The sequence below is a fragment of the Podarcis raffonei genome, chromosome 17, assembly GCF_027172205.1.
Source record: "Podarcis raffonei isolate rPodRaf1 chromosome 17, rPodRaf1.pri, whole genome shotgun sequence".
NCBI classification, from domain to species: Eukaryota; Metazoa; Chordata; class Lepidosauria; order Squamata; family Lacertidae; genus Podarcis; species Podarcis raffonei.
In genome coordinates this window covers 7,665,328-7,691,243 of record NC_070618.1, presented here as the reverse complement: position 1 = coordinate 7,691,243, position 25,916 = coordinate 7,665,328, and the positions used below count along the sequence as shown (strand labels likewise).

General features: G+C 39.8%; 2 protein-coding genes across 2 annotated transcripts in view; both read left to right on the top strand.

The window, feature by feature from the left end:
- Nucleotides 1-25,916, top strand: part of PURG (purine rich element binding protein G) — a 164,344-nt gene that overhangs the window by 12,649 nt on the left and 125,779 nt on the right. The gene's annotated exons all lie outside the window — the stretch shown is intronic.
- TEX15 (testis expressed 15, meiosis and synapsis associated) overlaps nucleotides 20,066-25,916 on the top strand; it is a 32,138-nt gene continuing 26,287 nt past the window's right edge. The window contains exon 1 of the mRNA XM_053370412.1: nucleotides 20,066-20,242. Within this exon, the coding sequence (XP_053226387.1) occupies nucleotides 20,069-20,242 (174 nt within the window). The 5' untranslated portion in view covers nucleotides 20,066-20,068. The remainder of the gene's footprint in view (nucleotides 20,243-25,916) is intronic.

Sequence of the window (25,916 nt, the reverse complement as noted above, 5' to 3'; positions counted from 1 at the left end):
TTCTAATAAAAAAATCGTGCTGGCCTATCCCTATTGTCTTTTCATGGCAGCACTTTGTGTTTGAAGAGCACTTTGATACTGGAGAAATTCTGTGATGAGTTGTTAGGCAATTAGTAAAGAATAATGATGTATCATGCAGGTAATGGGGCAGTGTCATTACACATTTTAAAATATTAAGCTTTTATGCTATAATAGAAAACATTATCTACCTAATGATCTGTGACTGAGTCCAGCTATGCTACGAAGATATTCTAACAAACTTAATATATAGCCGCCAAATAAAGATTTCCCTTCAAGTGGTGACTAGCTAATCTCATTTCTAAATATTTAATCTTTCCCAATTTATTTATTTTTAATCCTACTTCAAGTTGTGTGTTTTCTTTTCCCACAAGATAATAGAACAAATGGCTCTAATTATCAAGAACTTGCATGGCATTGCCATTTTTATATAGTAAAGTATAAGTAGGTGGAGGGACTTTCTGTGTCCCCCCCCATATACTAACAGACATCAGAAGCAAACATTTTGCCATTTCTAATTTTATTTTGACCAAATACATAATCCTAATTGTAGAATTAGTTCCAGAGTGGTTGCTTCATCAGGCTACAATCACTCCTAGCCCTACTTACCTGAAGGCAAGCTCCACTTAGGAGTAGACATATTTAGGATAGCACTGCAGCACAACCAACAGACATGTGACACCTTGAAAGGCTAACCAATTTGTTGTAGCAAAACATAGCTTACATTTTTTAAAATAATAAGCTTCAAATCATTTAGCCTTGGGGCTAAACCCCTGATTATCTGGGTTGTCCTTTTCTATATGTTCCCCAGGTTTATGGTATTGATTTTAAGGTGGGGCAAAATGAACTGTACAAGATTCCAAATGTGGCTTTACCATGGAGTTGTATGAAAGTATTACAATACCAGCAATTTTATTTTCATTCCTTTTCCTAATCCCTGAAATTTAATTTGCTTTTTTCACAATCACACAGTCCCTTCCCCAATTAGGTACTGCCAGTTCAGACCTCATCAAGTAATGTCTGTGGACAGAATATTTTTGACCCTAGTGAGTATTGCCTTAGAATTACTTTCATTGAACCCAGTTTGCTTGACATTTATCCTTTTAAGCCCCAGAGATAGACAAAAATGGAACAGTCTCCCCTCTGGTTTTCCATTGAACTGGCTGGCTAAGGAGCAGGGTGCTGTTTGCATATAAACTTTTAATTTTAAAAGAAAACAGGTTAGTTAGAGCAACAACTGCCAAAGTTAGCACTTTGTACTTTTCTGAAGTACCAAAACTACAATCCTGTTGTATGGAGAATTATGGCCCTCTCCACAGTTAGAAGAGCTGTAGTGAGCCAATGGTGCATGTTCAGGCTATACTACTACTAGTTCACATATGCACCTTCATTATTCAAATTATTTTTGACTGGCAGCTCAACATGTAAATTAACGCCATTGAAAAGCACTGCTAAAGTGATGGGAAGAGATACAAAACTTCCATCTAAGATGTTATATGTCAGATGACCCATTCACACATCATCTTATGAGCAAACCTCCCATTAACGGGATGAACGTACACAGGCAAGATATGTATTTCTGCATTAATAATCACCAGAAGTGCAGATAGCTGAAACTGTTAGTTTCTGCATTTTTAAAATGCAAAGCTGAGTATTGTTACGTTTCACCCAAAAGTTCAGAAGGTTCCTTTTTTAGGATGCAGTTTTCTCATTTTTAAAGGCTTATATAAGTGTATTAAATTTCTCTTCCCGAGTTGGTTTATGGAATGTTCAGGGTTGGGCATTTTATAGTCAAGATGTTACATACTACACATTTCACTCTTTGATCTGAATATATACCTTGATTTAAATGTAATATAACTGAGATGAGTAATAGGCATACTATACTCAGTCACAAAACCAATAAATTTAGCATCCCAGGCAATGCTAGAAAGGTTCTCAAGAATGCCCCGCTCACCTGGACTACAAGGGCAGGGCTGATCCATTCTGCATGTTTTTAGCACACCAAGAAAATAGTTCCTAGTGGGCTTCAATGTGCTGGAACCAGTAGCAGCTCTCCTTTTTCTTATCCTGTCTCTGTTGTACCATGGTGGAGTGGGATGCCGTTTTCAGCATCCCAAAAGATGTGATGATAAGACCATGGAGCTTCAAGCTAACACCATGATATATTTAGAATATTTCATTGCCAGCACTTGGCTCCCTGATGCCTTCAAATAGGCAAATGTGGCATGGGAGACAGAAAATGTATGAATGAAAATAACATCAAGTTCACTAACAATGCATTCCTAACCTAAGGCTGCAATCCTTACCCTGGTTACCAGGCAGTAAGACCCACTGAATTCAGTAGGACTTACGTCTGAGTACACATGGTTAGTAATCCATTAGCGTTCTTTTTCTTTTTTGCTCTTGATGTGTAGAGAGAGATTATGTAAGTATAGCCGTGAGTCTGTTCTTTATAAAGCAAACTCGCATGTGGAAGCATGGATGAAGCCAAGCTTTGCCTCATGCTAATGTTTGGCAGGCTCTTCAGGGAGACTTCAGATAGACTTCTGGTTTCAGGTAGCAGACACTTCAGAAATAGTTGTTCTGGAAGACGCGTAAGAAGTATTGGTACTTTTGCTTTTCAAATTGTCTTCTGCCGATTAAGTCTATGGACTTGTATTATAATGTAAAGCTATTATACAATGTAAGTTGTTTGTACATAGTTGCAGCCTGGACAATAGCACTGCATATTTCTTTAAACATAGCAAATTGTAATGTGGAGCACATTTGCCATGGCATGTGCAGCACCTGTGCTCTCCGCTCTTACTTTACTCTCTTAAGTAATGTGACAGTATAATTAGGTTTGGGATACTAACCTAAACCATGATCAAAGCTAGCACTTTAAGTACTTGTAGTCACTTTTCTTCTTACTATATGGAGCACCGCACTTTTATAAATACTAGTAGCACTGAGTTTCAAACTTCTTTTGCCCCCATATTTGTGTAGTCTTTACAGGGTGTATGTTTAACAAAGGGTAATGGCTGTATGAAAATAGATTTCCATGAATGTGGCCACTGCCTGGTGCCTAACTTTTATTTTATTTTATGTTTTAAAAAATTATAAACTTCTGAAAAGGGGGATGAGATCCAGACTATATGTTGTATCTGTAAATGGAACCATCCCAAATAGCTGACATCTAGACAAATCTGATTTAAAAAGCCAACCCAAAAAAATGTGCATATGTACACCCAAAGGAGCAAAGGCTTTCAAAAACATCAAAACTTTTTAAATACCATAAGTAAGAACAGCACAAGAGCTTGTGTTTTAAACTTTGCATTATATTGACAGAGTATGAAGTAATTAATGTGGTTTTAAATGTAGAGTTCTGTAGACATAACGTTTGGTAATGGACGTTTTTAGCATGGGGAATTACCTTGGATAGGCAAGAGTCACTCACAGCTATAGTTCACTGTGTGCATAAGCATTGCTTAAGCAGTTAGGAAAAAATCATGTACTGTTTCTGTAAATTAGTTTGACTTCTACTGTATTGTATTTTCAACCAACAATTTTTTCCCCATCAAGGTAGAACTACAGTGCATTAGAAGAAACTGTCACTAGTTATGCTATTGCATTTGTGGAATGCTCTTAGCTTACAGAAAGTTTACTAAGGTTGGGTGGAAGTTTCTACACAATCATTAAATTTCTGTTGGTTACAAATAAAAACATCAGGATCTTTGTTCTACTTATAGAAGAAACTGACCTAAAAAAAAAAAAATGCATTGTCTAATTTATATCCTTACCATCAACAAATGTGCTAGCTCTACATTATATGAAACCCTTAAATGTGCTGTTCCAGGTTTACTTCATGTTGCTAAATACCTTAAGAACTTGGAAATAAATTAACTTTTAAGGCCTGGGCAGCTTACAAAAAAATTGAACCATTTTGTGCAAATATTTTTTTCTTCTGAATACAAGTGCTTTCTAGATATCACTTAATAAATGCTAGGGAGATTCTTTCTAAAGAGCCCAAAATATTCATACTCTTTAAAGTTCTCATGTGCCCTCATTCAGCTGGCACAATGCAGTTACTGAAGCTAGCCTCTGAGGATTAGAAACTATACACAAACAGTTGTTAAGTGCACTATTTATGGTGGCGTCCAGATGTTGAGACTGCATGTACAGTTCCCGCTACTCTCTCCTCATGAGGAACCAGAAATGCAGCCCTAATAAAATGATTAGTGTCAGCAGAACCTATTGTTTGTTCAAGGATGAGGAAGGTCCAAACACAAGGCATATTGATTAGGAACACACAGAGCTTGATTGGGACCTTAGTCTTAAAGTGCCCTGCGATGTGTTACCAGTCTCGACTAATAAATTAATTGAATTTTGCACAGTCCACTTTCATATCAGTAATAATCCTGAATGAGTTTTAGGAACCCACGTGATTTTATTACGATATAGTGACTATCTCAGTCATGTTGATTCTGCCACATCAGTGATATCTGTCTAATCAACTCTTAAAACGTAATGATTTATTCCAAATTCAGAGCATTATATTATAAGAATGTCACTCTTCTTTACACTGACCTAACCTAAATATATTTAACTAGAATAGTCAGTATATTTAGTCCCTTTGCTAGTTGTGATTAAAATTATGTGAAAGAGCTTCTATAGTCAAATGGAAAATTGCGTAAAATGTACTAAAAATCTAGCAATGTCCCCTTTTCTAAGCTAATATACAATAAAATATTACAATATGATCCACAGATAGCTGAAGCATTAGATATAAAGGGTAGGATTCAAAGAACCATGCATTGTATTGCTCCCCTACCCCCCCCCCCGTCCTGCCAGCCTGCTACAGCTCCCTTACAAAGCTATTCCCAGAGTTGGGGGGCCTATGCAGAGCTGCACTCAATATTGTGCCTGGGGTTGCATCTAGAAAGGTGCATGTATGGACCTCTTTGGATCCCATCCATTGTAGTTTTAATCCAGAGAAATTTGCCAGGCTAGTTTTGTGGATCGTGTCTACAGTAGGCTAAACGGTTTGCAAGGTATATATATATATATATATATATATATATATATATATATATATATATTTACTTATACAGATTTAGGGGAAGAGAAACTATAAAATTGGTGGTCCCCTTCAACTAGACCTCTATTTTCCCAATGTTCTTAGCCTGAAGATAAAATGTTCATGTAAAAATATTTCTAAGGAATAATGAGCTGCTTTTTAAAAAAAGATAAAAACATTGTAACGGCACACAGGCAGTGTTTAACCTTAGTTGGTGGTGGGTTTGTTTTTCTTTTCAACAGCATGTGTAGTCATTTTAATTATCATTTTAGTATTCCTCCATAAGTGTAACGGTAATTTTGCAGCTGCACCTATAATCAGAATATGGCATTACAACAGTCAAGTTACTCAAAATCATGTGCATAGCAGGTAGCGGTTTACTCTGTGTGTGTATTCTTCCCCAATGGTACTATTCTTCAGTAGGATATTCTTAACCAAAAGGTGTGTTAAAGTCATGGCATGAAAAATTGTAAATGTAAACGAGTACATGTAATGCTAATTTAAAAGAATTTTCTTAAATTTATGTGATGCTTAATATTTCCTTAGAAAATTTGTTTTAAAGGTAGATCACTGTTCTGAAGGATGTTGGTCCTAATGGAATAAAAATAATGGAAATAAAATGCATGTGTTACAATTGTAGACATGGTAAAGAATTAAATGTGAACTTACTGTACGATACCGACTCTGTTTTCAAACAATCTGTTTTGCTGTTCTATTGTTAACATATATTTAAAAAGCAAATGTACTGTAACTTAGCACTTTTTTTCCTACGTGCCCTGTTCTCACTATACTAGAGGTACAAAATGGCATAGGTGTGGAACATGTAGTCATGCCTGCATGTATATTTCAGGGGTTTTGCTTTTCTTGATGTACAAGACTGGTCTCTGCAGACATCATCTTAAGTGCAAAACCCTCTCTATCTATTGACTTATACTGTTACCTTACACAGTTCCAGAAATGTTTTTGAAGCAACTTAAGTTCAGGGTCTCTTTACATGATCTCTTTTCTAAAAGATAAGTGTTGGCCATTAAAGAGTAGACCTTGGGGATAATTCGTTTGAGCTCCTAAACACCTAGCTGAGGATGCAATCACATATGCCTTTAACAGGATAACATTTAAAGTTTTTGAATGTGGCATCCCCACACTTGCCATCAAGCAAGTACAGATTTGAAAGGGATGTACTGTATACTGCAAAACCCAGAGAGAGATCATGCCAACAAGAAATGGCCAGAAATGACCACTTTGCTTGTATGTCTATATGCATGGAGTGGGGAGCAAAAAAGAAAGAAAAGAAAAGTGGAATTGAGTATTAAGGGCATATGCAAATCTATCCTGAGACAGCACCACATTTAGGTGTCACAGTAAATTTGCTTAATTTCATTGCAAGCATTGCAGAACATCAGAAAATGAGGAAGAATGTACTCTTGTGAAGAGACCTCTCAAGCAGGACACAGTAACAGGCTAACAATTAAATTCCGTATTTTGCTATCGCTTCTTGTTTGAGTGAAAGAATTAAGACTCGGGGTCCCGTTCACTTGAGCTACTTACAAAAATGAAAAGGGAGGCATTCAAGTACATGGATATATTGAATACGAGCCACTGCTTATTCAAGGAGGGTATATTTTTCCCAGAGCAGAGTGTTGAGTACGGACAGGTAAAGGGTCTTAGTGAGAGAAAGGATGCTTGAAGAGGAAGGAATACAAATTATTTTGGCTGTGCTGCAATCAAAACAAACCTTAGGATAGACACACACACACACACACACACACACACACACACACTCTGAATGACACATTTCAGAGCAAGGCTGAATATTCTCTCACATTTAAAGAAAATCTGCATGGCTCTAGTAAGCTGGCATGACAGAGAAAAATGGTTCTAACACAGCCTTTTTCTGATATGCTGATTTTTCTGTACAGGAGTTTGTAATATGGAGAAGCTTTAAGTCTTGTGGTCCCTTGTCTTCTGAAGTAGCACAGTCCTGGCAGGACTATACTGCATGCATTTTCTGAACATGTGGGGGAACTCTCAGCTAGTCAGCACATGACGACACACAGCTTGAATGTGTGATCCACTTCCATTGAAGGATTATGTAGGATGAGAGAGCTCCGATTACCTATTCAAATCCATATATATGGTCATCATTTTAATCAATGTGATAAACATTAATGCATGAAGTTCTTCAAGTAATTAATAAGCTCTGCTTTTTAACTAGGCTGGGATTGAGAAGGCACTGAATTTTTGCTGAGAGATGTCAGTAAACAAGGATCAGATGTGAAGCGGGAAAGTAAGGCTTATATGTAGAGCAGTATGTGCTGTAAAAACTAAGCAGCCAGGAGTCAGAAAACAAAGATCACAACCAAATGTACATGGATACTATGGGGCTCTCTTCAGAGGAAGAGGGATTCAAAAAGGCAAGGTAAGATTTAAATAGTAATCAAGTTGCTTTAAATCTTACAGCGGTGATGAGTGAAATAGTAATCAAGTTGCTTTAAAGCTTACAGAGGAGATAGGCTTCAAAATCCATGTTAAAGAGAAGACAGGAGATAAGGGTGTTTAGGTGGTGGCAGGGTTTTAGTAGTGAAAAACAGGCATATCAAATGAGATATAAATGGCCATAATGGATGGCAGAGATATGTACAAATCCAATGGCAGGCACAGAGTTAAAAAAAATGTCCAAGATCAGAAGACAGGTGTTCCTGGGATCAAAGGGAGCAGGGAGATGCATGGAATCAAAACTTTGTATGGAGAATATGGAACTAGGAGGCTTAGTGATGATAGTCAATGAGGTAGAATCATTATGGCTCTTGTTACATTCCAAGGCCACTGCTATGTGCAGGGAGAAGATTTGTAAAAAGGGAGTATTCTAAAGATTTCCACCCTGTTAGCAGTTTTTAGCTCTGTCAGGGTACAGGGCTAAAAGCGTGGTAGCACCCAAATCTTAAACTATCCCGTGGTCTGCTGTAAGTTTATTCATAGACTGATTACTGCTTCCAGGCATTTCTCTAATTATTCTATAGCATTTCTTCACATCGGACTGTTAAAGGTAAACACACAAGATGAAGTGAAGCTTAGATTAAAAATGAGTACCTAGAGCTCTAAGTTTAAACTACTTAATAGTTTATATCACTTTGAATTTTCTTAAAAGTTGAATCATTTGCCATTGATTCCAGCTACCCATACAATGCTTTATTAGTTTGGTTTTTGAGGCCATGTAAATACCCGACCCTGAAATTCAGACTAAGTAAGCCTATCAGCAAACTCCCTGTGTTACACTCAAGATTTGCTTCTAAAATCTTCAGCATACTCTAGTATTAACGGGGTGTTCAGATGTGACTTGTCATGTACTGTACTCAAAGGTTCATTGATCAGTGACTGTATTGTACTGTATGAATAATCATAAATTGCCTTGTATTGTTTATAATAAGACTGTACTAAGTACCACACAGATTTCCATGTTCCAAGTTTGTCAGCAATGCATGTGGGCAGTTAGGTCCTGAAACTATGTGGTGCTAACTCTTCCATATCTAATGGTGCTTTTGTGGATGCTAACTGCTGACATGCTGGGGAGAAAAAAAAGCTTGAAGTTGAAAAGTGTCTCATCCGTTCGTAAAAGTAAAAAACAACCATGATTTAAACTTGAATTGTTTCACAGTACCATTGACAATCCGGTGTTTTATATGTGTGTACTTTTTATTGGGTTTTCAGATGATTCTTCAAAAAGCAGCTCTCCCATTTCTCCTATAAATGGATTTGTATTTGACCCAGGCAATAGCCTTTTCATGTTGACCGCTTATCCCTGCATCTCTGTTTGAATCCGGTGAATATTCAGCCTGCTTATGTATTTTCAGGGGGGTGGGCAGGGGAAGTCACATTAGATGTTCTTATTCACACAATCATTCCAGAAGAGTAAGGCAGTTTCTTCTTAAAAAACACTTATACTGAGGCCGGGTCATATATATTCTAGAACACTGACCTTTGGCTCTGATCATCCTGCTTATTATGAACCATAAAGCTGTTTCATACATTATAGTCAAATTTGACTGAATAAACGCTTAAAAGGAAGTTGAAACCAACCATGGCTCTTGGCCTAGTGTACCTGTATAACATGTTTATTTGCCGCAATCACGTGTAACATTTTTAGATGTACGTATAAAGTGTACATCTTAAAATGTGCCTGCAAGTAGAAGCAGAATGATGATAAAAGTGAATCAAACCAAAGTTTTCAGAGGTTGAGAGTTTAATGAATAATAAAATCATGTCTCTAGAGGTTTAATGAAGGCAAAAATGGAGCAAAGCTTAATTTTCACATCAAACAACGTGCTTTAACGCTGCTCTATATCCATTTATGTGAAAAGCTGCACATACCTGTAGTGGTGTTCAAACATCTATGAAGGGGGGAGCATAATTCTGTTTCCCACATGATCTTATTTTACACAATTATGGGAATTGCCTGATGACGTGAATTGGCCTGTTGGTGATCGTTATATAGGCTCTACAATTTATAGAATCCTGGCAAATCAAAATACTGTAGTTCTGTTCTTTTACAGTTCACCTACACTTTGAAGAGATGGGAATATTCCTTGTCTGCCAGCAGTGTACTTACTACTTTTTAAATAAAATGAATAGAATTGCTCAAATACTCAAATCTCAAATACTATAAGGGAGATTGCAACACGTTAAAAACCAAACAACTCTTACGGCTCTGGAATAAAACCCTGCCCCCAATTCCAATTTTAACCCACTCCGGACTCCAAGTTTAAATGACCATCAATTGGCCATACTATTGTACAACTAACTCTGTTTCCAAGTGTCATTAAAGGGGGGTAGGCAGCCCAAAGCATTGTGAATGTGGGTTCAGCAAAGAGGCAGAGAAGTAGTATCCCTAAATTGTGTGAGGGGGAAAGAGAGGAGGTAATGTCCAAACCCTGGTGCAAATATAATGGCATCAAGTTAATTTCAGAAATACTTAAAACACCTCTAAAAGTACAGTAGTATATGCCATCCATAATGTAGACTAAATTCTGCACTGTACCATTTCAGACAGGAGGTAAAAGGTAAGTTGCTTTTTTTTTTTAATGCTACCTCATGTAAAAAAAAAACTCCCTGGTAACTTGTCTTGCCAAGGAGAAAGGCATGCTGTATGCTACATGTAGGAAGTTACCTTTGTAAAAAATATATATTTTTTATTTACTAATACAGGGGAGCATTCAAAGATACATTTCTCCCCACCTGTTGTCTTCAACTGGTACCGTCCAAAAATAAAGCACCACATTCTGCATCGTATGTAAAAAAAAAACCACATTCCTTACTCTATGAAAGGTGATGTCCAGTTATACATGTCTCCTTATAATGTGCCTCGATAGGTACCCAAAGGAAGAAAACTCATCACTTAAAAAAAAAAGGCAAAGTGTGTCATTCCTCCATTGCCACTGCTCTTCCTTGCAAACATCTTTGTCATACCGGATTTCCTAAATTTTTTGCTAGAATAATTTTTTTAAAAATACTGAGCTGCTTTTTGGAGGAATATTCATATATAGATATATAGATATATATATTTGTCAGTTTGACAACTCTATTTGCCCCATTATCAACTGAATTTACATGTTGTTTGCCACTGTTTGTTCTGTCTTACAATAAATTGCTTACTTGTGTAGTCTTACACATTTATTCTGTTTTTAAGCTAATATTGAATATATCAGCTTCACTGAAATTTGTAGAAGTACACGTATCCCTGATATTGCTATATATTGAGCTCAAATGCTTGCACAAACGTGTATCTTATCTATGAGAAGAGAGGATCTCACAGCCTAAAAGCCTGCTTGTTTGTATCCATTTGATTATTCCAAAGAGCTGCCAGAATGTTTTATTTCAGCGATAATACCCCAGTAAACTGGAAGCACCACTCCTCAGAAGCTTAGTGGCTTATGAAGAAAAAAAGTGCAGTTGGTCTTCTAAACTAAAGTAGTGATCTTTAACTGAGTAGGAAAAAGAAGAAGAGGAGTTTGGATTTGATATCCTGCTTTATCACTACCATAAGGAGTCTCAAAGCGGCTAACATTCTCCTTTCCCTTCCTCCTCCACAACAAACACTCTGTGAGGTGAGTGGGGCTGAGAGACTTCAAAGAAGTGTGACTGGCCCAAGGTCACCCAGCAGCTGCATGTGGAGGAGCGGAGACGCGAACCCGGTTCACCAGATTACAAGTCCACCGCTCTTAACCACTACACCACACTGGCTCTCAGGAAATCATATGTACAGTGGTACCTTGGTTTGCAAACGTTTTGGATTACAAACACATCAAACCCAGAAGTGCGTGTCCCGGTTTGCAACCTTTTTTGGGGATTACAACCCAATTTTGGGGGATTACAACCCAATTTTTTTCGGAGGCCCCATTGGCGAAAGCACTCCTTGGGTTACAACCGGTTTTGGTTTACAAATGGACCTCCGGAACGCATTATGGTTGTAAACCAAGGTACCACTGTACAGTCACATTAGAACCTGCTATTGACGGTGCAAAACCATACTGGTAAATGTCATGTAAGTCAACAATGCTGAACTGCAGCAGAAGACAGAAGTAACTGACCATAAGGGGTTATAGACTCATAATTGTTGTTTGTCATACCAAATTGTTGTTAACAATTGTTAATTGTTGATGAGCAAAAAAATCTCCAAGACTGATCTTCTAGTATTAATGAAGGGCTTCATGCAATGTTCATAGGTTTGAGTTAACCCGTAGCTCATCTGTAGCCTTTGAGTTGTCATGTCAAACGCTCCAGCTCCTACGGAAGGAGAGGTAACAGGCGTAATTCAGACATTACTACTGCAGCATGGGAACGGCTTTCATGTGGGGTGATCCCAAGTTACAATGGTTGGATATGGAAAAAGATTCATATTGGTTGGGAAAGTTAGTGGTTCCTTCTCATATTAATGTCACAGCAGCCTCCTGGGAGAAGTAGGCAGAAATTGCATTCACCCATTATTACATAGATCAGTCCTTATTTCTCCTCAACTCCCCTTCCCCCAGACCATTTTTCTCATATCTGAGCTTCATTTCCAGTTTTGAAGCCTGACTAGGAAACAAGGACCAGCCAGGAGGAGGTTGCTGAGAAGAATGGCAGAAAGCCATGGAAACATTTGGCACTTAGTCTGCTCCTCCATCACTTGAAATGCATACACCCTCCTGCCATTTTACCTGAAACATAAAGGAAATTCTGTTTGTTCTCCTGCCTAATATAAGCTGCATAGAAATTATATGTGGGATACTTTCAAACACACAGTCTCCGAACTGCAGTCCAGCTAGAACTTTACCAAACAATATTGTTGATCATGTAACAAAAGAGATGGACGGACCAGAATCTGGGCTGATATAAAAAGCGCACCCACCCACAGACTGACACATCACAGCTTGACCCAGTGATGGGGAAAACTGGCCCACCTCCATGCTTTGAATGTGTGCATAACATTTTGTACAGTCATGACGGACCACATGATCTGAGCCGACTTGCATACACTACTATGCACATGTTTGGTTAACACGTAGAGGCTAAGCATTCAGAGAAAGTGGTGCCTTCTATTGTATTCATAATCCCTAGCATTACAGAAGGGAGATAAAAACAGTACCGGTATACAGAAAGCATCTATATTCGATAACTAACAGACTTAATCTGATTTCAGAAAATAACTAGTCTGTTTTCAACATCAGGAAAGAAACATTCATCCTGATTCTGGCTTCTACTGCTTTTTTGTTTCTTCCCCTTTTGGCCTTATTCTATCATGCATCTACTGCAACTACATGATAAGCCAGGGAAAGGGAGCTGAAATGTTCTTAGAAACAAAAAAACTCCCAAGTACAGAATCCAAATTCTGCTACAGAAATAAACTGCAAATTAAATGGATACGGTAAGACAAGGTCAGTAAGCTTTCCAAACCCACCATTACATACCCAAAAATAATATGAAGGTTTTCTTTAAAGAATGACTGACATCAGAGGACATTAAAAGCTGTGGACCAATATATGGTCAAAACTATATACAAAAATACTACTTACAGGTGGGTTTTCCTTGGCTCTTTGAATCTATTCTGCATCTTCATTTGCAACTAACTACAGTCAGAGGAGAACCATGTCTGCTGGAGACTGTTTTGTGGGTTCCTCACTGGGGAGGACTCTGTATACACCATATGTCAAATGCACACACATGAAAAATAATGCTGGAAACTATAGTCGTCCCCCCAGGATCTTTAACAAAACTACAATTCCCAGGAAAGATTATGTGTTCTTACCAGTTGGTGAGCTTCAGAGCAAGACTTTTACCTCAAGTCTCTGGCTTCAAAATGCCAGAGACAATGCTCAGGAACAATTGTGACGGCCACCCATTTCACCTTGCCATTCAATAGTGAGACCAGAGCTTTGCTGGGGTCATCAGCTTTCTCCACTAACAAGTCCCCTAAGGCATTTAAAAACACATCAAGTTCCATCAGTCTCTGATGGTGAACCACCCAAACGGGGGCCCCACCCTTACAGGGGGGGAGTGTCCCTGTTGGTCCAAACTTGACCAGATACTGGTCTGACCTAACAAGGGAATGCATTGCACTCTCTCATATCACCTGGAGCAAATATTACATCAAGGGTGTGCCATGCTGGGGTGCTGGACCAATGACCATCTGAGAATGACCTATAGTTGTCATAGAGAAAATGAAGTCTCAAGCTGGCCTGACAGCAGCCTCCCCATGGATATTTATGTCACCCAGAATTCTCGTTTTAGGGTCCTCCAACAATACCACAGAGACTACCATGGCCAGCAGATCAGAGATGCTGCCTGTTATGTACTGAAGTTCTCACCCTGGGCCAGCAGGGGGATACTGTAGATAGTTCAGGTCCACATATGCAAATAAGGGATCGAAAGTGACGTTCAGTGATTGGATAGTTACAGAAAGTTGTTACAGTTACGTTGTACTAACTAGAGCTCTATATAAGCAGGCTGGCTGAACCCTTCAGTTCAGTTCTGTTCTGGCCTGTGAATAAACAAGAACTGTTTGAAGAATCGCTGTGTCGTCTGATATGTTCACCCACAACTTAACACTGCCAGGCAACAGGGCAGTTGGTAGGCCAGCAGCATCCTCATTCTCTCTGACCAGCTGCAGACCCTCTAAGCCCATCCCAGGATCAAGAGACTTCCTGGTCAAGGAGATGGTGTTCTTATAGGCAATAGCTGCACCCCAACCTCAACCTCCCCGTCTAGTCTGGTGCAGTACAGAAAACCCAGGTGGGCACAGCTGGCTAAGAACATGCCCGTCCAGCTCCCTCACCCAAGTATTAGTAATGCAAGCCAAATCATCTTATCCACAATCAAGTTGTGGGTGAACATTATTTTTTTACAGACTGATCTGGCATTCAGCAACAGCACCACCAGACCAGAGGGCTACCAGTGACATCCAGTGAAGTGAGAGGACTAGATCAAGGAACAGAGGCCCAACACCTAGGTCTCTGCCCCAGATGGTAGTCAGCCCTGGCTTCCAGCTGTGCCTTCCCCTGCCTACCACCACTGGAATTGGGGCAGCATCTCAACCACTCCCTTCTACCTGCCCACCCAGGAGCATTCATGCACCACCATTCACACCATCAGCAGATGGGTTTGCCCTTTAGACAGTCTTTAAACCTCTTTTGTTGACCACCAGCATTACGCTTTCCATTTTTAAGTTTTCAATAATAGCTATAAGCAGTGCTTTAAAAAAAATAAATGTTTAGGGGTACTCTCCTTTTGACTCAAGAAAACCACCATTTTATAGTTCAAATCAGGGAAAATAAACACAGTAAATGGAAAAAAGTACAAAGATTCACAAAATGTTTAGCACTGGCTACATGGGTTAAACCACAGAGCCTAGGACTTGCCGATCAGAAGGTCGGTGGTTCGAATCCCCGTGACGGGGTGAGCTCCCGTTGCTCGGTCCCTGCTCCTGCCCACCTAGCAGTTCGAAAGCACCTCAAAGTGCAAGTAGATAAATAGGTACCGCTCCGGTGGGAAGGTAAACGGCGTTTCCGTGCGCTGCTCTAGTTCGCCAGAAGTGGCTTAGTCATGCTGGCCACATGACCCGGAAGCTGTACGCCGGCTCCCTCGGCCAATAAAGTGAGATGAGCGCTGCAACCCCAGAGTCGGCCACAACTGGACCTAATGGTCAGGGGTCCCTTTACCTTTTCATAAGCAGCACAAACACTCTGACCTGCAACCAGATATTTCACAGGTCAAACTATTGTAGCACAAAATATGCAAACAGCTGCTGGCTGAGACAGCAGGGTAGGCAACGGCCAAGCTGCTGCAAAGTCAGTTCCTCACTGTTTTACTGTGCTCTAGGAGGAAAAGGGCAGCAGGGCTTTTATATTAAGGCAGGTCCTGGAGCACACTCCCCACCCCAGCTGCTTTCAATTAGCCAGCACTTAAACAATAACCCTTCTTTTGAAGTTTAATCTTCTGATGTCAGGAGGACTTGCAGGAGGTAAAAAGTGGCTGCTGAGTGTGGGCCAGTTGCAGCAGAAGGAAAAGGAGGAATGGCAAGTAAAGTTATTTGAATATACAGCTAGCTAAAAAGACAGAAACAATTAGGAATAGAACAAGCCAAAAGTTTCTTAAGGAATGGGAGTGTTATAAAAACTATCTAGAAAAACATTGTTTGCAAATTAAACCTTTATTACGCTTTGATTAATTTTTGCAAAAGACAAAACAGGTATTATAACCAAGAAAGTTAATACCAAGAAAGTGGAAACATTTAAAGAAGGCAGTTAAGGAAAGGAAAAATTGACTCAAATTGAAGTAGTAGACGGAAGTCAAATAAAATTTTAGAATTTTTAAGGTTTGATAATTAAACACAACAAATATGGATTACGGGTGGTGGGAAATATATTAAGTGGTTATGTAATTTTGTTTTCTCTTATGTATTTGCTTATTCTTAGGCTAAGCCTGAATTACGGATGGAAAATGTATATGGATGTATGCAAACAAAATGTAATATAAATTCAATTAAATAAAAATAGCAGAAACCATGGGAACATTTGGCAACTGGTGGCTCCCTTTCATAATTCTTTGGATGTTTTTCCCAACCCCAGAACAAAATTTTAGAAATGCTGGTAATAAATCACTCCTTCAAAGTTAGCTCCCAACATTATGCCATTTTTTTTCTGTAGCCAAGACGTTTGCAGATACAGGCTGCCTCAGTTCTCAAAAGCTCCCAATCAAAGTATGTGCCATAACTCCTATTTGCCTACAGCCCATCAAGTTGTGAAATAATTCTAAGTTCCCAGTGTATAAGAGCAATAAAAATTCAGCTATCAAATGTAGGGCAATGGGGCCAGATCCTGTCCTAAGCATAGGCAAAGCATGTGAAGCAAGGCTAATAGCAGCAAGTAAGGAAACAAACACATCACCCCCCAAAAAAAGTAATAGAATAACTATTTTTAAAAATTAGTATGCCTTTTATAATAATCAGCAGTGGGCCCAGGGGATACGGCCTTTCCATCAAAATTTTCTACCAATTTTACTGCTCGTATGTGTGGACCCACATAAAATGAATTACCATAATCCATCGGGGTGGCGTGGGGAATGAGCAATTTGGACCAATGTTGTATAAGCAGCTCCCCATGCAGGGATCCCCATGCGGACAGACTTCCAGCATTGCTTTCCCAACACATGTTATGCTCTCGCTTTTGTTCAGGCCCGTTACATGTTTGGGTGTGCAAGGGCACCCGTCATGGCAAGTGTTGGTGAATTAATAAATGGTAGAATTTGGATAATATTTTGAGTATTGAAGGGAAGATGCTAGGCCAGGGCCTCACCTGGGATAGAAGTTGTGAAGAATGACAAAAAGTCATTAACCTATGGTCACCAGATTTTTTTTCAATGAATCGGGGGACTTTTTTTTTTTAATTTTTTTGAAGCTGAGTAGCAACAGGGAGTCAGTAGTGGGGATGGTGAGGCAAAAGACCCTGGGCCCAAACACACACGCATATTGTATAAAGGTGCAAAGCCCTTCTTTCACACCCTGTGAAACATAAATGTGCAGAGTTTTTAAAAAACTGGGCAACCACCAAACGGCATTCACCACAGAGCCCACCACCAAATTGCATCCAGCACATGATCCTTCATTCAATGAGGACCCCAGACCCAGGTCAAAGATCAGTTGTTGTTTTTTAATATAATTTTTATTATATTTTATTATATAACTTTTCCATATTTTATTACATTTCAGTATCAAAGAATAAGAAAAAATAATAGTAATTCATGACTTAAAACATTGCTTAAATAAAGCATTGACCTCCTTCCTTCCCTCTAACAGACTTCCATATCTCATTACCAATTTCTCCACATTCCTAAATTCACTTTTTTACCTTAAATCAATCTTTTAACAATCACCTTCTTATAAGTAAATCAGCTCCTTGATTTCCCATTACCAAACATTTCAACTTAAACCCGCAAACATATTCAACTGTTTACAATTTTCTTTCATATAGAGTATAAATTTTCCCCAGTCCTTTTGAAACAAATCATGACGGCGATTTCAAATCTTCCCTGTCAGCTTCGCCAGCTCCACATATTCGACCATCTGTACTTGCCAGTTTTCCAATGTGGGGAGTTATTGTTGCTTCCATTTCTGGGCCAGGAGTATTCTTGCAGCCGTTGTTGCATACATGAACAAATTTACATCTTTCACTTGAATTTCCTCAATTAACCCCAACAGGAAAGCCTCTGTTTTTTTGCTGAAATTATACTTAAATACCTTTTTCAATTCATTATATATAGTATCCCAAAAGGCTTTAATCTTGGAGCAAGTCCACCACATATGCAAGAAATTCCCCTCCTTCTCCCTACATTTCCAGCAAGTTTTATCCTGGTTTTTATACATTTTGGCAAGCTTGTTTGGTGTGATGTAGCAACGGTACATCGTTTTCATTACGTTCTGTTTAAGAGCCACACATGCTGTAAATTTAATTGTTTTTGTCCATAATTTTTCCCCATCTCTCAAAATCAATGTTATGTCCCAGATCCTGAGCCCATCTTATCATAACACTTTTAACCTCCTTGTCCTTTGTATTCCACTCTAATAGTATCTTATACATTTTTGACAGTGTTTTCCCAAAGATCAGTTTTTAAACAGAGCAAGCCTGGATACAGGAGAGTAGATTTTCCCTTTAGCCAGTCAGGGCTGAGAGAGCCTATCCCCCTCTCCCTAGCAATAGAGGGCCTGGAAGCTAGAAAATCCTGCAGCTGCTAAGTGGGTTTCTTTCTGCAGAGTCACTGTGACCCTGACCAAACTTGCAGCACACTTTATCTATAAAGGTGGCAAATTTGGCTAGTTAGCTGGAACTTTCTTTTCCTCAGCAAGACTGCATCTAGAATCCTAAGTAAAAAGCCATTAAAATGAAATAAAGAAATTGTCATTTATTTACGCCTCGGATATTTCTACCGTGCCATTGAAAACTCTCCATACCACAAATAGCTTCATCGGCTGGTTTCTGCACATCACTATTGTACTCCGAAACCTGGGGCTTTTTTCAATGAAGAACCTGGACTGAGGCTTAGAGTAAGTGAAGAGATTTATTTAAAAGTTTATTACAGGATTCTCTGTAAGTCTTGGGCTGGACTTGTCTGTGCCTCTCCCAGAGCATTTTGAAATTCTGGCCTGCATTAAGGAATGAGTCAGCATAGACCTTACACAGTCTAGGGCTGACATACGTCCTGATTTTCCATGACATGTCCGGGAATTCGTCTCTGAAAATGGCATCCTGGAATATTTATCGGATAAATCTCCGTCAAAGACGGTTAAATTGTGCCGAAAATGCCAAAAAAAAGCTCCAAAATTCAAAATTTGTTGTAGCTTCTACTATAAAAAGCTCAACAACTTATGAGGTGTCCTGGTTTGTAGTTTTTTTAAAATATGGCAACCCGTTACATAGGAAAATCAGAAGCTGACTTTATACAGGACAAAGTCAGACCATTAATCCACCTAAGCTCAGTATTGTCTGCACTGACTGCCAGCAACTTTCCAGGGTTTCAGCTAGGCGTCTACACTAGCTTTACCTGATGTTAAGGAGTGAACTTGTAAGCTTTTGTCTGCTGTTACCACAAACCTGTAGGGATGGAAAACCTGGTGCAGAAATAACCCGCTATTCACCCTGAGGTCCCAGGGCGGGTTGCAAGGTTGCGGATTTGTTGGAGTTATTTTTTAAAAAGCGGAGGATCCATGAGGATCCGTGTAGATCCGCCTTTAACCCAGACCCCAAGTTTGCAACCATTTTAAATACAGCGCTAGGCACAACTTGCAATTACAAAATGCAATCACGCACATAAAAAAACCCAGCGTGGGTCCTGCAAACACGCATCTCAAAACCAGGGCAAAGCGGTGTGTCTAGTTATGTTATTTTTCTACCCTTCTTTTTGACCAGTCTCCAAATTGTCATGAAATTCAGCTTCCGTAAGAACTTTGCAATTGCACAGGCTTCAAGCCACAAAAGACAGATCTGTGAGGGGGAAAATGGGAGAAAGAACGAATGGGGTGGGGAGCTTTTAAAATATTGGAACTGAAAACGAAACAAGACAGAAAGTGTTGTCTAGGTCCTAGAATATCCGACGGCTTCTAACGTGCTGCCTTGAACTGTACTAATCTCGGGAATTTCCAATCTGCTTGAACAGTGTGTGTTTGTGGTGAAGTTTCCTCACTTGTTTATGCCATTATTCAGTGTGGTTGGGGTTTATTATGGCTGGTCAAACCAACCGTCCTTGGGCTCGCTCTACGCCTTGGAGGCGAAAAATAAAAGAAAATAAGTTTGCAACCGGCTTCGGGGCGGGGGGGCGGGGCATAGGAGAGCGGTTATTTCGGAGCGCGAGAACCTCCGTCCCTTGGCTCCTCCCCTCCCTCGCACCGCGCGCTGCACGTGGCGGGGGCGGAGTTTATAAAGTCCGCTGCGGGAGCCGGCGCTCTCCATTCGCCCACCAGCCGCCGCGATGGTGGCGGTGGCACGGCAGCAGCGGACAGAGGCCGGGCACGCTGTGGCGACAGCCGGCGTTGCCGGCGCCCTGAAAAGCTCGCATGCGAAGCGCAGGCCGGAGGGATGCTTGAAGCCGACGGGACGCGACGAAGGAGCGGGGAAAAGGGACGGCGGCTGCGGAGACGAGAAAGTGAGTGACCGGCCGACAGGTTGCTTCGCGGGGGTCGGCTAATGGCTTCGCGCGCTTTCCCCATATATCACACTTCGGCGCCCGCCTGCGGCTCCTCTCTCTCTCTCGCCCTCCGCGGGTCTCCTGCTGGCCCCTCAGCCCGAGCGAAACCTCGCACTCGACGGGGTGACCCGTTGAAATCAACGGCGAAGTCGCTCACGATTAGCTAACCTCAGTTGTTTTCAGCTGGTCGATGTTTGCACTTTTGGATCCCTCTGGCCCGGAGTCCCGTTTCTAATAGCCGAGGACAAGAAGGGCTTGAGGGAAAACCACCCAAGCCCTCTTCACGTTTCTTGTTGCTCAGCAACGGGGTAAGACGCCTGCAAACTGCTCCTGAACCTGGAGGTTCCATTTTACTGCCCGGGCTAATAGCCGTTGACGCGAGTCCCATGGCCACGAATTTCGCAGCACCCTTTTAAATATATATATACACAGTGATACCTCGGGTTACATACGCATCAGGTTGCATACGCTTCAGGTTACAGACTCCCAATAACCCAGAAATAGTGCTTCAGGTTAAGAACTTTGCTTCAGGATGAGAACAGAAATCGTGCCCCGGCGGCGCGGCAGCAGCAGAAGTCCCCATTAGCTAAAGTGGTGCTTCAGGTTAAGAACAGTTTCAGGTTAAGAACGAACCTCCGGAACGAATTAAGTACTTAACCCGAGGTACCACTGTAAAAGGGTGCTGCGAAATTCGTGACCACTAACATAGACGGCACCTTTTTATATATATAAAAGGGTGCCGTCTATGTTAGTGGTTACTTGTATGCCCTGCTGCGGAACCGAATTGGGCACATTTAACTTTGCGCCGGCCGTCGGTGTGAGAGTGGTTTTTCCCCCTCCCCGGTGGATCTGGACCCTGTTCATTTCCCTAATCCCCGCGAAGCCCTCTTGTTTCTCGACATCGCTGAGGGTTGTAAAGTAAATGCTGTTATTGTCACTTTGGTTTTGTTTGGTGGTGTTAAGATTTGCTGGCGGCAAGATTTTGGTTCTTGCTCCAACTCTTGATAGTGGTGAGGAAAATGTTCAACGTGCGCAGCAGGTTTTGGATTTCGTGTCTCTTATCAGTGGTAGGGCTGGGGATGGAAGGAAGAATGAAGGACGGTGCTCCTGAGTATTATTGTGGGAGTTAGTAGTTACAAGTTATGAAACTTAAGCCATCTGTCTCTAGAAACCGAAATACAGTTCTGAAATTGAAAGTTGGAACCTGTGTGTGTGTGTGGTTGGTTGGTTGGTATGTCTGTCTATTTGATGTGAAAGTAGTTAGTCCAGTTTGCATTTTGGGTCCTTTTCAATCGTATCAATTAAACACCCTTCTAGGTACCCATGTTATTAAATCTAGAATAAATGCTTTGCCTTTGGTTCTGAGCACGCACACCATGCCCTCAGTTCACTCAAATTAAAACCTACATGTTGCCCATACATATATGTTGAAATTAGTGGGAGGAATTACCCATTTACCTTGATAAATATATTTAAGGTGATTAAATGATTTTAAGGGCTAACTTAACTGGTGATGTGTTATTTACACGGTGCATCCCCCATTTGTTTCTTGTTTTATTGCTGAAATGCTCCCACTACTGTTTGGAGGAGTATGTAGGGCCATCACAATTTACTGAAAATTAAGTTCAGTGTAAGAGGTTGAAGATCGCAGCCTGATTTGCTGTAATGCTGTCCCCTCTGGTAACACTTTGAAAATGATTATTGAGAGCATGCAGATACTCGCTGAAGTTCATAAGGTAAAAGTGATCACTAGGTGAGCCTATTCCTTACTATGATAGTTTATTCTCTCGTATCCAGCTAGTTACTTTACCTGTGTAAAGCATTTTCAGAAATTTGTTGCTGATTGATATTGTTTTTACTTCTTTAAAAAAAATCTGCTTTATTGGGTTTTCTAAAATTACAATGAAGAAGTGCAAAGTTCCCACTCTGTCCTTGTTCATTAAGGTAAATCAAATAGCTAAAACAGAGTAAGTGCATGACTTAAATGAACCCTGAACATGTTAAGAAGAAAATCCTTTTTAACAATCTGTGCGGTTTCTGAAGTTAGTTTGATTGAGTTTTTGATCTTTTTGGAAACTTTTACTTTAAACTAGCATTGTGTTGTGGTCTGTTTGTTTGCATAATGGACAAATATAGTCTCAAAAGGTTAAAAAACAACTATATTATGACAGTTTGGTTTGATTCATTGTTGATTTAGTGTTTAATTTGCCGTATAGTTAAGTAACTTCCAATCCAGATTTTTTTTAAAAAGAAAATCTTTCCATGAAAGTATTGAAAATCCTTTCCAAGAAACGAAAATCTTCCCAAATAATTGGTTGAAAAGGTAACTTTAAGCAACATATCTCTGCTTGGTTTTGGTTTTCATAACTTGCATATTTTAATTGTAATATTTCAAAACGGTCCAGCTACTCCTGAAAGTAAGGGGTGGGGGGTAATTAGTGTAGCAAATGGAGGAATAATATTTACCATAATATACCCTTGGTTCAAATATTCTGTAGAAAATGTTATAAAGTTAACAGACACAAAATACACCAGTTTTGTTACTAGCATTTTCAAGTGCTGATATTTGGATGTTTTATCTTGCCGCCCAGAAAAGAATTAAAGTACATAAATGAGATTACGTTTAAGAATTCTACACTTTTATAGAAAGCCTAGCTTTTAAACTGTGTGATTTGTTAGGGTAATATCATAAGGGAATCTTGTTGTGTCTACATGCTATACCTTTAAATCACATTCAAAACACTTTCCCCCCCTCAGAGTTCTAGGTATTGTAGTTTGTTAATGGTTGCTAAGAATTGTAACTCTGTGAGGGGTAAACTACAGTGCTGAGAATTCTTTTGAGGGGGAAAATGCATTGTAAGTGTGTGTGTAGGAAGGTTAATATTAAACTTCTGAAAAGTTATTAGGGGCAAAACATAGAATATGTCAACTGTCCTTAATTGCAGCAAAGTGAACACCACATCAAACTAGACTAATAGACTTGCAAAACGCAGCACAAGCAATTGAATATGTTGTGTAGATAATAAGGCAGACTTACTCACTTCTGCATGGCTTTCAGAAACATGATTCTCTTTACTAGGAGATATGTCAAAAATTGAATTAGTTTCTATTTTCAAGCTACATGGATATGACTATATTTATACATGATCTATGAAACGTGTATCCTGTTTTTAAATCTGATTTTGATTAGATTGTATATTATAGGGAGTATTTTTATATATTCTACTGTATTAACTAGCCATTATAATGCTGTAGCATGTGATGGAGGAGTGGTACTTATGAGTTCCCATCTTCAGCATTGTTGTGGCTTATTGAGAAGAGAGATGAGGTTGGTATCGAGCACATGCACCAGCAGGAACGCTGGGTGAACTCCACTGGTGCATTTGCACCATATTACCACCTTGTTCCTCTCCTCCCAGTAAGCTGCAGACTGGAGGTCAGGACAGTGCTGCCACATCAGCAGCTGCTACTGTGGTAACTCAGTGTGAGGAAATAATTGAACAGAGCAAAAGCATAACAGACATGTCAAAAATATAAAAAGTATGGACACTGTGATTGGCAGTTCTTAAAGAGAAATCAGAATTTTGTTTGCTCTAGCAGGTCTGGTAAGATCGGTACATAGGCAATGGTTTAGTATTGTGCCATGCAATATGGTGTAACTAGTCTGTCTTTTTTATTCTGTATTGAAATGCATATTCTTCCTAGAAATATAAAAAATAAACTAAGCTTGATTTCAGAAATTCGTTACTGTAAAAAATATTTCTGTATGTTTAATATTCAGGGAAGGAAACAACTCTTCTTTAAGTGACAACTGTTCTGGGATGCCTTGTGCCCAATGTTAATTGCACAGTTCATAGCCCTCTAAACATAAGGGTACATTTTAGGAGAAACTTCTTTGTCACAGATCTATAATTTTTTTAATACTCTTCAAAAAGTAGAAAACTTTATTAGTAGTTTCTCAGTACAGTGTGCTAAATCTGACCTTTTAGTATCAAATATCAACATGCTTACAGGTAATCTTAATCTGCATACTCTCAATGATGGTTTTGAATCAGAGTTTAGGAAGATAGCATGTCAAGAAAACTGCAGTGTCCTGGAGGGTGAGAATTAGGGTTTGGCTGGGTGCATGCTGAGAAGATGAAAAATTCTGGAATTCTCTCTTTGCCTGTATCCTATTAGCTATTGAATGTTCAGGGTTGGGTCTAGAAGCCCTGTAGCACTATGCAGCACAGCAAGAGTTTGGGGGAGGCAGGAGTCCCATTTATTTCTTTAGCACATCTGAAGATCTCTCCCCACCCCATCCTGCCAGCCTGAATAGATATTAGATTGGCCATTCTGGAAACAGAATGATTGATTCTGGACTGGTACTGTGAAATGATCCAACAAGGTTCTTCATGTGTTCTTGATCTTAGTTTTTTTGGAATGCTCACTGATAGTATGCATCCCACAAATAATCTCTGGGCCACCACAAATCATACACCCACACCTCCAGAAAAACTTTATAAGATGGCATTGAATCTTGGCCAGTGCCACACTGAGCAGAAGGCACTGATAAGTGCATGTACCCAAGCCCTTTACAGTATCTTGCACCAAAAGTATTTGGTCATATGTCAATCAGTGTCGTCTCATAGAGGGTGTTTGGGGTTGCCCAAATATTATTTTTTATAATGGTCATATAACTGTTTTGATTGGAGAAAATTAGTGTTGACCTTGAAAGCTATAGCCATCCAATCATGGATATGCTTGTTTTGGAGGTTCAAGGACAGACTTTGAATTGGTTGAGCTGTATTTTGATCTTCCAGAGAAACAAAGAACTAAAACTTGTAACCAAATTCAGTAATTCAGTATGCCCACACACTTTTCTTTACCCTCACCCCCATAGACTGCATAACACTGTGATAAATACTGGTTGTGCAAATTTTCTGCAGTTGTATTGATATTCAAAATGTTACATATTGCTGGAGATGCATGAGGCTTTTGGTGCTAATAGACCTCCATAAATAGTTTATGGTCCTTGGAATACAAGCATCCTTGGAATACAATTTTGTAGAGAATGAAAATAATAATGTTGGAGACTTCTATGCCATTGTTTGGCTGGGAAACATGTACTGTATCTCCCTCTAGTGCCTAGTTCATAAATAACAGCCCACCATAATTCATTCCCTTAGCTCAAGAGTTACGGTACTGCTGTCTGTAAACTCAAACTAATAAACAAAAAAACCACTCAGAATTGCTTCTGAAATACTAATAACAGTATTTGGTTGATTATTTTACCTTATAGGGTTGTATTCAACACCAGTCAAAGTATACCCATTGAAATCAATGGATAAGACTAACCTAAGTTCCTGCCATCCTAGCAGTTTGAAAGCACGCCAAGAAAAGTGCAAGTAGATAAATAGGTATCCCTTACCTATCTGGCAGGAAGGTAAACGGCGTTTCCGTGCACTTCTCTGGTTTTAGTGTTACGTTGCGCCAGAAGCGGCTTAATCATGTTGGCCATATGACCCGGAAAAACTGCCTGTAGACAAACACCGGCTCCCTCAGCCTGTAAAGCAAGATGATCACCGCAACCCCAGAGTCATCTGCAACTGGACTTAACTGTCAGGGGTCCTTTACCTTTTAAGGTTCATTT